Genomic DNA, 14,014 nt, shown 5'->3' with positions numbered 1-14,014 from the left:
TCTCTTGATCTCTCTCTGACATTGCATTCATTAAGTCCTCTGCATTTGAGATGTCAAACCTGTTGATAAAGAAAACAAAGAACTTACATTTCTTTGAAAAGAAATTTAACTAAATAGTTTTTAAATTATAATTAAGAGAAGTGAGTTGGTGACTTACGCTCCCTTGAAGAAAAGAAAGGGTTCATATATTTGAGCAAGCTTTAATGCAAATCTATATTTGTGAAGGAGAATATTGTAAAGTGGTTGTAGCTTGAAGTAGCCCAATAGAAGCTTATCCACAACATAAAGGACCTGTACAGTGTTTATTTCACAGCTCATCCATCATAATAAAACCATTAAATTGATTTTAGTTTGAATTTTTATTACCTGAAGAGGAATTAGATAATAGAAGGTCATGTACAATTTGAAGGTGGCCATACTTTGAAGAGACTGTAGTTTCTTCACTTTGACAATACTCCCATTGTTAGATGTGTATGGATGTGTTGAAAAATAATCATAACTAGCATCCACAATTGTACTATACTTCAATGGGTTTACATTTGAAGAAGCTATCTGATAGACAAATAAACCTGGATGTGAAGCATTCCTAGCTATGGATGCTATCATGCAATTAGCAACCATGTCTGCTGGAATCTAATTCAACCAAGAACAAAGTAAAACATGTCAATTTCTTTAATATGTTTTCACCTAAAAGTTAGTTAACCCCAGATGAATAGAAAAATCACTACGATATGAAATCAATAGATATATTTTAACATACTACATCCAATACTAGGTGGGGATCAGCTAAGAAGAATGAGATTTTTCCCTTCCCATAGCCAATCAGTACAGGGTCAATCATCCTGCAACCATATAACAAAATAGATCATTTAATAAATAAATGAGATATACCTATGTTCTAAGAAGTGGTACTTGATGTGCTTGTATATTAATCCTGACTACAAATTTAAGGTTGTCCAACAAGCACACAATTTTAAAGATTTTGTGTGTTAAATTTGTTGTTGTTTAGGGAAAGGAAAGAATGACTCACAAAGATAATGCATTCAAATCCTATTTTAATTATAAGGAGTCACTTTTTCTTTGTCTTCTATAGAATTTTAAATTAATTTTTAAATTTTTCTTTGAGCTTTTAATTTATATAGTGATATTAGTGATTTAAAAATATTGCAACTGAACACTAGAGTTGTTCATTCTTTTCTCTTTGAATTTTTACCATTATTGGCTAAATTAATTTCTCTAAAAGAAAATAGAATAATACATAGTTTAAAGTAAGCAATTTTCTTATAATTTTTACAAAAGGTACAATTTATTGTTTATTTTCTAAATTGTAGAAAGAATATTATACTTGTACTAAAATTTAGGACAATTTACAATGATGTTTATTCAGATCAATGAGATTTCCACAATCCATGCATAAGAGTTCTGGTTTCTGGGTTAGATTGTGTGCAGTTTTTTAATGATGTTTATTACTTTTTATTGTATTTATTTAACAAGAACTAATATTTTGTTAAATATTAAATAGATATTATGTAGATTTCAAACCAATTAATATTTAGATTTGATAATGGTAATTTTCATTCAAAGAAATAAGATATATAAATATCTCAAGTCTCCTATATCTGTTATGATGGAAAGATTTCACCAATATAAATTATCTACCATTCAAAGTTTTAATAGATAGTTTAATAAAATTTAAGCTTTTTCAGTGGACTGGTATAATAATGTTTATATATATAAATTTGTACGTCATGTTGTAAACATGAAGACCAACGTTTGTACCTGTTGCCTTCCATCCATCCTGGAAATGGCTCTTTCCAGCTACTCTCAATTATAGTTGGACGAATTATAACAGTGGGAATGTCTTCCCTTAAATAATCCAACATCATCTCTCCCATTGCTTTCGTGAAAACGTATGCATTTGGCCAGCCAAAGTTCATCGCCCTGCTTAGATTATTACAATCAAACTTTTAGTCGCTGACCATTGCAAGATATGTAGAATCTTCAAATACAAGCAAAATGAACTCACCTGTGTGCCCCGAATTCCTTCATATATTTGGATTCTTTTTCGTACGACCATGCTTCACCTAAAACAGTCCTGAGTTCTCTCATGGTCTGCTCTATTAAATTGCATTCAGACTCTATCTGAGGGAGTGATATTTCTCCACCGCTGTATGAAGCCTTTTCTCCCATCCAGACGATTTCTTCTCTGACCATACCCGTGCTCCCAACATTCACATAAGCTGACATACGTAGAGATCAACCAAAATATCAGAAATTAACAATTGAGCACGAGATTGCTTTACTTAAACATATTAATACTCATTTGATCGTATCAACATAAAATCAGAATATCAACCAGAGCTTAAAGGAGACATTTTATTTAATTACCGGTTGAGAGGTGGCAGAGAAGTTGAAGTTTGCTGCAACGCTTACAAAAGTTGATGACATTCTTACTTCCAAATGCATTCACTTTCATTGCAATATCGTACCTGCAATATAAATAACTATAATTTACGACAGAAAATAGCCATACTAATGACCATGGAGTTTACATATTGCTATAGTTCTATCTATTTCACATTACAGTACTTATTAACCTTACAGGTAGAGGCAAAATGTATCAATAATAAAAAATTAAAAAAAGTCAAACATGATTTTTTTTAGATTTGTGAAATTTTCTTTCTATTACAAAAAGTACAGATCATGAAGATCAAATGCTAAAAATTTCAAAAAAATGTTGTGTTTTCATTTTTTTTAATTTAGTCAATAGTACAATTTATAGAGAAGATAACAGCGTCCTAAAATAGTATAGCTTTATATAATTAGATATTCAGTATGTATAGCAAACCTCTCATAAAAGTTCGTTGTGGCAGCACTATTGACAATAATATCGATCTTTTTGCAGAGTTCATCCCTTATGATTTCTTCAATTCCCAGATCATTGAGTGCCACATCTCCAACAACAGGAATAATCTTTCTTGCCATGAATCCTTCATAACTTTCCTTATAACGCTCTTGAAGAAGCCCAAACAACTGTTTTGATATAACCTACACAGAAGTAGTATCTCACATGGAATAATTAGCTTTCTATAAAGGTGGAGTTTATCACTCAAGCAGTTCTATACATCACACACTAATCAAGAAATTAAGCTTGGAAAAGTAAGTCAAATTTTGACTATTTAACACTTTTACTTTAAGAATGAAGCATTAGTGTGTGATGTTTAAGCCGTTCGGTTCTATGGTTTTATACCTGCTTTTTTAGTTTGGCTTGAGCAGACTCCGCATTTGTAGATTTTATGAGGGTAAAAATACATCTTACGTCTGGTTGCACTCGCAGAATTTTCTCCACAAAAACTGTAAATTGCAAGGCATGTGGAAATCGCATAACTAGGGAGACGTTAAGCTTAAACCATTACAAAATGACTAGATGTAGTGAATACGATAGAGAAAAACCCATTGCATACCTTTGCCAAGAAAACCCGTTGCTCCAACTATTAAAATAGTTTTATCTCTAAGAAACTCGACTGTATCCATTGTAAAGCTATGGACAGAGTTTCAAAGTATTTACTAACAACGTTTATGCCATGCAGTGGCAAATAGTATATCAAATTTATAGGCGATTTTGTCTTTGCCTGCTAAACTAAAAGCTTTGGTAAGCAACAATACTAACTTAAGACCTCCGGTGAGAGGAATGCAGATAAAAGTAGCTATTAGTCTTTGTATGGTTGGTGGGATTGGTCCCTACTGTCGAAGGAAATATTCTGCCGGAAGCAGGACATGGTCGGACAAAGCAGATCAAGTAGAGAATTTGACCTTTTCTAGCTGGTTTAATACACAAGAGGGAAATGGAAATGGAAAAGGAAAAGATAGCGTAAGAGAAAGTGGTCGAATAAAAAAACTGCAAGATGAAGTTTCAAGAAATGGGAATGAAATAGGAAAGCGTAAAGATAATATCATTCGTGAATTCCAATGTTCTCAGTAATGATTGTACTCGTTCTTCTGTACAAATTTTCCTTTCATATAAGTTTAAACAGCTTAGAAGTTGTCAAACTGGGCGTGAAGATCATAGAAACCATAGTAGGTTTTATAGGTAATTATGAAGATTTTAGATACAAGATTGATTATATAATATTAGTAAAATAATATTAGTTTTGGTATAAAATAAAAATATTATTTATGTTTTATACTAACATTGGATAGAAACCATTAATTCCAATACTAGAATTAATATCAAAGGTTTTGTTAGTGTTATTATAAAATGTAAATTATAATAAAATATTTTTTTGTCAATTATTTAATAATCTTAATATCTATGTTACAAGTTTGCAAGATGTCAAAAGTAGATGTGAAAATACAAGTGCTTTTAAAAAATAAGAATATGTTCAATTATATAATAATCCTATTGTTTATTATATATAAGTTTATAAATTGTCAAAAGTAGATGTAAAGACAGAAATATTATTTTCATTATTTATTAACTACCACTAATCATTACTAAGAGATTCATCTTCACAAGACTTGATTAGTCTAAAGAATAAGTCCTTGTATGTTTTGGTCTAATGAGAAAACTAGTAAATATTAAAAGCAATTAAAAACGATTTGTAGATAGAATATTTTGTTTGTAGTATTCTTTTTTTTGGGTACTAATGGAATTAATTATTTTAACTTTTTATAAATTATATAAGGTGTTAATGTGTAACCATTTTCATTATAATAAAACATAAAAGATTGAGAACTAATTAGCTATGCCATCTAATGCCATGGGAAGAAAAATGTAAATCAATGATGTGGAGCAATTTGAAGAGAGGAGTGCATCTAGTTCAGTAATGTCTCTTCTATATTCATAAAAGGGGATATGAAGCTTTGTTCTGCATGGATCCCTCTAATGGATTCCCCCATTCCTCTTTCAATTCCCTCATTTGCAACCTCTTTATAGTTATTGTCTTTTAGTAGGATGAAGTAATCTCAAGAATTTGAATGTTACCTTGAGAGTAGAATGTGAAGAAGTAGCTAGATGGAGAGAACCTCTTGAGTAGTTTTTACGGGGATCAATAGAAGATAAGGAGTCTCTTGAATGGATATTAACTAGTAGAATGTGTAACTCTCTTAAAGGAGCACATTTTGTTTCTTTGGGACCTAATCCCAAGAGAAAGTTTTTGGTGGCCTCAAAATATCAATAGTCTAAAAGAATGAATTTTGATAAGGTGAATATTTCATGGTGGAAGCAAGTTCAGAATAAGCTTTCCCTGCCCTAAAGTAGTTTCTTCTTATGGCTTGTGTTTAGAAAATTTGACGTCATTCTTGGGACAATCTTCAAATGAGATGGTTTTATAGGCCTTCTATTTGTGTTTTGTTCTACAAATGTTAGGATAAGAAATCACACTCTTTCTAGGGTTCACCCCACAATGTGATGGTAAATGTCACAAGCCTTAGTTGATTAAGGTCTTGGGTTTGAAACACTCATCGTTCCCACTATTCCCACCATGCTCGTTGCTGAATGTGCTCACTATAGCTGCTTGGTGTTGGTTTACATGCATCTTCCTTGGGGTTTATATGTCTGTGAAGCTATCATCATTATCTTTTGTTCAGGAGTTATAAGGAGAGTCACCATGGAGTGATAAGCGAATGGGAGGTATAAGGAGTTATGTCTGGAGTGATAAGGTAATTGGCAATCTTAACAATTTGTTGACTCTAAGGAGATGTGATTTCAGGGTTGATTGCAAAGTTAGGTGTATTTAGAGTTGAATATTAGAGGTGTTAATAGCTTGAAATTGCCAAGGGGTGGGGCCCCCAATTGTGGCTCCACTAGTTCACAGCTCCAATAAAAAAGCAATTACCAATCAAAAAAATAAAAATCACATCCTTTCTTCTACTACCTTTCAACTAGGAAAATTTGGCATTGGTGATTGGAATTTTGGAGGCATTTTTGTGCTCATGCTAGCTCTTTAATTAATTTCTTTAATAATTTTGGAAAATTCCCCTACTAAGATTCCCTTTCTCAATATGGCTTAGGAGATTGGTTCTAGTTTTATAATTTGGAAGGTGTTTGTAGAAAGAAATCATAATAATTTTGAGAATAAGAAGATATTGGTGCAACGAGTGTTATTGCGAGCGATTAATATGATGCATGAGAATTCAATAGATAACTTTAACTACTCCATGGAGGGTAACCCTAGAAACTTGTTATTTTTTCATAATCTAAGCTCTTTTAGGAATACTTGAATGATAACACCTCCAAGAAATAATAGGTTAGGATAAGGTATGTTAAAAAGAAAACTAGTTGTGATAGTAAGTAGTTTTCCATGCTTCTATAGATCCTTAAAATAAACACTTAAAAATATTTTAGAGCAAAGTTTTTTAGAGTTTCTTAAGGCATTTTGTAAGGTTGTAAGGGGTTCTCGGACATATGAATGTATCCTAGGATCCCTTAACAACCCTTCAACACCTTAAGATGTATGATAATGGGTCAAAGGACCTCTTATCACCCCTTACAACCCATTATTGTACATAAATTTATATGGTAAGGGGTCCTAAGATGTTATAAAGGGTTCAAGAACATAAAAATATGTTTGAGAATCCCTTGTGACCCCTTAGGACCCTTTATGATCCTCAAGAATGTATTATAGGGGTCCTAAAGTGTCATAAGAAGTTGTAAGGGGTTTTAAATGGTCCTGAAACATATTTTTGTGTCCTAAGACCCTTGGGTAAGTTCAAAAAGATTGGGGGCCAAATTGGACCCAAATAAGTTGCCACTTATGATATTGGCATTAGAATTTAACTGTGTGATTTTGAGTCAAACTCATTGACCCATGTTTCATGAGTAGTGATTCAACATGAATCCATCTCTCATGAAAGTAAATGGAACACTTAGCACTCATTAGATCTAGGTTATGCTCACAAGGGTGAAGCACTGGGACTTCCTGAGAGGTCACCCATCCTAGTACTACTCCAACTTGAGCGCACTTAACTACGGAGTTTCCTCCATGGTTAAACCCAAAGCTTGCAACCCCATTTGCAAAACCTTCACCAAGTGTTGTATATATGAACCATTCATTAGAAAGCCCCTTAAGCTCATCAATTGATAAGTAGGAGATAATTTCCACAACAAGTCAAATTGTGATATTGCTATCCAGATTTAACTGTGTGATTTTGAGTCAAACTCATTGACCCATGTTTCATGAGTAGTGATTCAAAATGAATCCATCTCTCATGAGAGTACATGGATCCCAGTGCTTCACCCCTATGAGCATCACCTAGATCCAATGAGGCTAGCACTCATTGGATCTAGGTGATGCTCACAAGGGTGAAGCACTGGGATCCATTTAATCTCATGAGAGATGGATTCATGTTGAATCACTACTCATGAAACATGGATCAATGAGTTTGACTCAAAATCACACAGTTAAATTCGGATAGCAATATCACAATTTGACTTGTTGTGGAAATTATCTCCTACTTATCAATTGATGAGCTTAAGGGGATTTCTAATGAGTGGTTCATAAGGTACAACACTTGGTGAAGGTTTTTCAAATGGGGTTGCAAGCTTTGGGTTTAACCACGGAGGAAACTCCATAGTTAAGTGCGCTCAAGCTAGAGTAGTACTAGGATGAGTGACCTCTCGAGAAGTCCCAGTGCTTCACCCTTGTGAGCATCACCTAGATCCAATGAGGGCTAAGTGTTCCATTTACTCTCATGAGAGATGGATTCATGTTGAATCACTACTCATGAAACATGGGTCAATGAGTTTGACTCAAAAACATGCAGTTATTTAGTCCTGATAGCAATATCACAATTTGACGTGCTGTAGAAATTATCTCCTACTTATTAATTTGATGAGCTTAAGGGGTTTTCTAATGAATGGTTCATAAGGTAAAATAGTTGGTGAAGGTTTTTCAAATGGGATTGCAAGCTTTGGGTTTAACCATGGAGGAAATTCCATAGTTAAGCACGCTCAAGTTAGAGTAGTACTAGGATGGGTGACCTCCTTGGAAGTCTCAATGCTTCACCCCTATGAAAAATACCTATATCCAATCAGTGCTAAGTGTTCCATTTACTCTCATGAGAGATGGATTCATGTTTAATCACTACTCATGAAACATGGGTCAATGAGTTTGACTCAAAATCACACAGTTTTAAATCCTAATAGCAATATCGCAATTTGACTTGCTATGGAAATTATCTCCTACTTATCAATTGATGAGCTTAAGGAGCTTTCTAGTGAATGGTTCATAAGGTACAACACTTGGTGAAGGTTTTTCAAAAGGGATTTCAAGCTTTGGGTTTAACCATGGAGGAAACTCCATAGTTAAACGTGCTTAGGCTGGAGTAGTATTGGGATGGGTGACCTCCCAAGAAGTCCCAATGCTTCACCCTTGTGAGCATCACCTAGATCCAATGAGTGCTAAGTGTTCCATTTTCTCTCATGAGAGATGGATTCATGTTGAATCACTACTCATGAAACATGGGTCAATGAGTTTGACTCAAAATCACATAGTTAAATCCTGATAGTAATATCACAATTTGACTTGCTATGGAAATTATCTCCTACTTATCAAGTTGCCACTTTTTCTTTTTTCTTTTTTCTAAAATTAGACAAATTTGAACTTCGACAAGAAATTGAAGAAAGTTTCACTCAATATTTGAAGATATGATAAAAAAAAAGGAGTGTCCCTAGTTTCTAAACTACTAATGTTTTTGTTTAATGGTGGAATTTAAGTCCCTCAAAAAGGGGAAGCACACAAAGTGATTTGGTTTTTCAAGTAATTTTATAACAGTGTCAGTTGTGATCCCCATAAATTCTTAATTTTTTTTTTTTAAATTTCTTAATCGCTCTAGTTAGAAGTTATCTAACACCATATAGTTTATCTTGGATATTTTTGATAAATTTTCACTTTATGTTTGATTTATTATGAATTTTTAAAGTTGTGTCATCATTAAAATGTGAAATTTTGTTGTGGCACCCCTTGAAATCATAGAAGATTGAAAAAAAAAAAAAATTTCTTTTTCTCAAAGTGTGTATAATGGAGTCCATTTTCTTAAAAAAAACTTGTTGCAAGAAATGACAAAAGAGAGAAAATCTATCCTCATAATACTACATGTTTTTAGGAAAAAGGGAGATACATTGAAAACAAATTAGTGATGAAAGGCTTAACATAATCTGAAATCAAAAAAAATTATATAGTTAGATAGCTAACAAAGAGATGCACAATCTCATCTAACTTGATTATTTCAATATATAACCATGAGAAAACTTGATGGATCCCACACAACCAAATGTAAATGTCCTAGTGTTGTTTTAGATGTCCAAATGTTTGGGTTGGATATCCAAGGGCAATTCAACCCTTAGGATTGATGATCTTTAATGCCTTTACTAAGATATACACACAATAGTATGTACACACAATATTTTTTTATTGTGCATACACACTACTTTAAAACACCATAAAAAAGCTTTTCTTTTTTTTAAAGTGTGTATTCACTATGCAAAAGATACCATGTACATACTATAGTGTCTATGCAATATAACATGTATGTCCTATAAAAAGTGGAGAAAATAAAGTGGCTTCATCTCAACTCTTGCTTGCAACTCTTGTGTATGATTCTCATGTCCTCGGGGACCTTCCCCACCACCCCACAAATTTGAGCAATCCTATCCAGACCTTCTTCTAGTTCTTTCTACAAAATCACTTAACACCCATGTGGAGTTTTGTTATGATCTCGTACCCAACCCTACTGGGTCAGTTGGTGTTCTAGACAACCTGACCTATATGGCCTCCCTCCCTCCTAAGGGCACTATTGAGGTTGTGGGTTCCAAGGGAGATGCAATGGCAAAGTCAAACTAGAAGGGGTTATCTTGGGTTCTAAGTTACTTGCAAATTCTAGAGAATAGCCTAAGGTGTTTCGAGGATTGGTAGGGCCTAAGATTTCACTACTAGATTCGGTGGTTCCCTTGATCTTCTCTAGGCTCTCCTTAAGTGTACTTAAGAATTTTTTTTCTTTCCAACCTAATGTGGACATTATCTAGAACCAGTGTTTAACTCAATGGAGACTAGTTGGATCTATCACTATCTTTGCAATGATAGGCTCTCTCTTTCTATTTAGCTTCATAGTTGAAGTTGATAGAAATAGAGTTTTGGTTAGCTACTGGCATTATGGTAAACTATTTGAATTACAAGTGGGAAGAGAGTAAACTTCTGAGAGGGGGGATGAATCAAGAGTTTGAAATTGGACCCATAAAATTTTCACCATTCATACATCACATGCATTAATAAACTGAAATAACATGCAAAGCATATGCATCAATCATGTAAACTATTTGTTTGTGGTGACTAATCAGGGAAGTACTATACATACTTCATAAATTTGCCACTAAATTTTGGGCTAATATTTTCCAATTTATGACTAACACGTTGTAACCATAAAGCAAGAAAAATACTTGTATAAAAGGGCTTAGGGTTAGGGATTTTTTTATTGTAGGTGATGGAAAAATTGGTTCTTGTGACGATATTGAGCTATAAGGGATTATAGATTGTAATTAGGTTATAAACACTAGATTGTAATGATATCAGACTTGCTATTTAGTGGATGTAGTCTAGGGATTGAGTGAACCACATTAAATCTTGGTGTCTTGTGTTCTTTTCTTTGTGATCTATTATTTGTTATATTTGCATGTAATTGTTATTTTTGTCTAAGATTTAATCCTAACAATTGGTATCAGAGCAAGGTTTTTTTTTTAGTTATCCTCTAGAAGAAAGTCTCAAGGTTGAGTGGAAGTGATGGTAGACAAGGTTAAGCTGAGGGTTGATAGGTTTAATGGGTAGAACTTTCAATTATGGAAGATGCAAATGGAAGACTATCTTTATCAGAAGGATTTATAGAAGTTGTTGGAAGGAAAAAACAAGAATCAAGGATCTATGTCAAATGATGATTGGGATCTTTTAGATAGGAAGAAACTTTGAAGTATTTGATTGTGCTTGGCACCATCGATGACATTTAATATTACAAAAGCAAAGACGATAGAAGAGTTGATGCAAACCCTAGCGAAACTATATGTAAAGCCCTCCACTTCAAACAAGGTATTTCTTATGAAACACTTATTTAATATGAAAATGGCATAAGGTGGATCTATTGCAGATTATTTAAATGATTTTAATACTATTACTAGTCAATTATCTTCTATGAGTATCAATTTTGATGAAAAAATTAGGGCTCTCTTGATTTTGTGTTCTTTTCCTGAAAATTGTAATGGCTTGGTAATGGTTGTGGGTAATTTTGTTCCCGGATCTAGTACCCGAAAATATGATGATGTGATTGGTGTTATTTTGAGTGAGAAAAATCATCAAAAAACCTCAAGTGGATCTACATCAAGAATTGCTTTCAATGCACGAAGTCAAGGTAGAACAACTAATAGAGGAAGTAATTCGAGAAATTATGGGAAATCAAGAGGAAAGTCAAAGAGGAGGAGGTCTCAATCAAGAGGACCGAATGACTACTAGTACCATGGGAAACCAAGGCATAAAAGGAAAGATTATTGGACTTGAAAGAAAAATGAAGGAAAACAACCATATGGAGGCAAGGAGGCAAATGTGATAAGTAGAAAATCTAAAGAGGATGCTTTTCTTCTATCTTTAGAAAGTGTTGATGATTCATGGGTTTTAGATTCTAGTGCTTCATTTCATGCTACATCTCATAGAGGTTATTTCATTGATTATGTCCAAGGAGATTTTGGACTTCTTTATTTGGGGGATAATAAACCCTATCATATTGTTGGAAAGGGAAAAGTTAAGATTAAGTTGCAAAATGGGAATCATTGGCTACTACATGAGGTAAGACATGTTCCAAGGTTGAGTAGGAATTTAATTTTAGTAGGGCAACTCAGTGATGAGGGTTGTGTAGTTACTTTTAATGATAAAAATTGGAAGGTTTCAAAAGGTTCTCCCATAGTAGAAAAAGGTGTGAAACTAGGAAACTTATATATTTGTACAGGTCATATTGTTCCTTCTACTTTAATTGTTTCAGAGAAAAATGAATATTCAAGTACAGTTGCTATAGCTAACCAGGAAAAACAAATGGCTGTTATAAATTCTGATACAATATTATGGCACAATAGACTTGGGCACATGAGTGAGAATGGTATGAAAGTACTTCATTTGAAGAATGTTTTACCAGGTGGGTGATCCCACAATAATGCGTTCCACTTTTTGACCAATTTTGACATTGAAATCAATATTTTTGTAACAAACATCACGTTCAACTGACTATATCTCGAAAACTATAAATAATTTCAAGATGACATAAACTAATAATTTTGAGTACTCTATTCCTACTTTGTAACCATTTTTTTTAATCTGAAATAAAATAAATTTATTTAGGTTAATTTTTTCATCTCCTTCCAAAAGTGGTACATAATAAAATTCAATATTTTTAAAGAGTGACAATCTGTTTGACACACATAACTTTTTTTTTATAGAAATGATAATGATGCAATTCTTTAATTTTTAGATTCTTAACATCAATATCTAGAGGATGCATTTGGTTTGGTTCATTTTGGTTGAATATTGTATAGTTTATGAAGTTTTGAAGTGACACGAATCATAATTCAAACATACGTTCCATTTGACACAGATAATTTGAAGTCAATTTATCAGAAACCTTTTTTTTTTTTGAATGGAAAGGTATCTCAATAAGTAGTTCCTACATTTTTTCAAAAAAAATTTGACCAAATTTACTAATTTTTTTGAGGTGTTGAAGTTGGTTGATGTTGAATCAGTAATGAACCTATAATGAGTTAAACTCATATTTGAAAGTCTTAATGAATATAATATGTATTACAATTATAGTCATTGGAAAGATTGATCCAAGTAGCACAAATTGGCACTTTTTATTTAATAGTATGAGATCATTCAACCTCAATTTTAGGGATCAAAAGAGATAATTTCATTTTTTCTCTAGAAAACAACACCGAAAATTTGTAATTTGAGATGTTCGCACGAACACAATGTTCATGTGAACTTGTCTAATATGTTTGTGTGAACAAATTTTTGCAAAAACATATGAGAAAAATAATTCAACAATCAAAAATTCAATTTAACGTGTTCGCACAAAGATTTTTAATCATTTGCATGTTTGTACGAACATACAAAAAAGGGAAATTTATCAAGATCTCAAATGGAAAAGTGGGATTTTAATTGCAAAATTGCCGTTACAAATATGTTCACATGAACATATTAACAAGGTATGTTCATGTAAACATACCTTATTTAAACTTAATATGTTCGTACGAACATAGCACGGTTATATGTTCGCGCAAACATAGTTAGCACGTTCAGGCGAACATGCGTAAAATTCTATCTGCAATTTTTTTATCATTTCGTGATTTCCTTCATCCCCCAAAAGTGGTACCCAATATTGTGGGTTCACCTAGGTCTAAAATGTGTTAATATGGATTTCTGTAAAAGTTGTGTGTATGGAAAATAAAAGAGAGTAAGATTTGTGAAGACTAGGAAGGAAAACAAAAAGGAGAAATTAGAACTTGTGCATATCGATGTATGGGGACTAGCTCAGGTATCTTTCCATGGTGGCTCTCATTATTATGTTACATTCATTGATGATGCAACTAGAAGAGTATGGATTTATTTCCTTAGACATAAATCTGATGTATTTCAATATTTTAAGAAATGGAAATGCTTGGTTAAAAATAAGACTAATAAGAAATTAAAATGTCTCAGATCTGATAATGGTGGTGAGTATTGTAGTCATGAATTTGAAGATTATTGCTCCACTAATGGTATTCATAGAGAGAAAACTATTCCAAGGACCCCATAGGAAAATGGAGTGGTTGAACATATGAATAGGACTATAATGGAGTATGCAAGGAGCATTAGGTTACATGATGGGTTACCCTTACACATGTTGGTGGAGGCTATTAAAACTATTAGATATTTGATTAATAAAGGTCCCTCTACTCTTTTGGGTTGTGGTATTCTAGAGGAAGCATGGATTGGTAAGAAGGTGA

The 14,014-nt window shown here is 33.0% G+C and overlaps 1 protein-coding gene across 1 annotated transcript in view; it reads right to left on the bottom strand.

Moving 5' to 3' along the window:
* The window catches only part of LOC149549394 (putative fatty acyl-CoA reductase 4), a 3,626-nt gene extending 92 nt beyond the window's left edge, over nt 1-3,534 (bottom strand). Inside the window, exons 1-10 of the mRNA XM_089794309.1 lie at nt 3,465-3,534; nt 3,251-3,354; nt 2,849-3,048; nt 2,389-2,489; nt 2,027-2,240; nt 1,780-1,941; nt 761-842; nt 367-633; nt 158-291; nt 1-59 (exon numbers count right to left, since the gene is read on the bottom strand). The exon at nt 1-59 is cut by the window's left edge and continues 92 nt beyond it. Of these exons, the coding sequence (XP_089650435.1) occupies nt 1-59; nt 158-291; nt 367-633; nt 761-842; nt 1,780-1,941; nt 2,027-2,240; nt 2,389-2,489; nt 2,849-3,048; nt 3,251-3,354; nt 3,465-3,534 (1,393 nt within the window). The remainder of the gene's footprint in view (nt 60-157; nt 292-366; nt 634-760; nt 843-1,779; nt 1,942-2,026; nt 2,241-2,388; nt 2,490-2,848; nt 3,049-3,250; nt 3,355-3,464) is intronic.
* Between the last annotated feature and the right edge of the window lie 10,480 nt (nt 3,535-14,014).

The sequence above is a fragment of the Cupressus sempervirens genome, chromosome 7 (genome assembly GCF_028749045.1).
Source record: "Cupressus sempervirens isolate cs-2001-9-10 chromosome 7, ASM2874904v1, whole genome shotgun sequence".
NCBI lineage: Eukaryota > Viridiplantae > Streptophyta > Pinopsida > Cupressales > Cupressaceae > Cupressus > Cupressus sempervirens.
The sequence above is the reverse complement of the archived record's forward strand: the minus strand, read 5'-3'. Positions and strand labels throughout refer to the sequence as shown.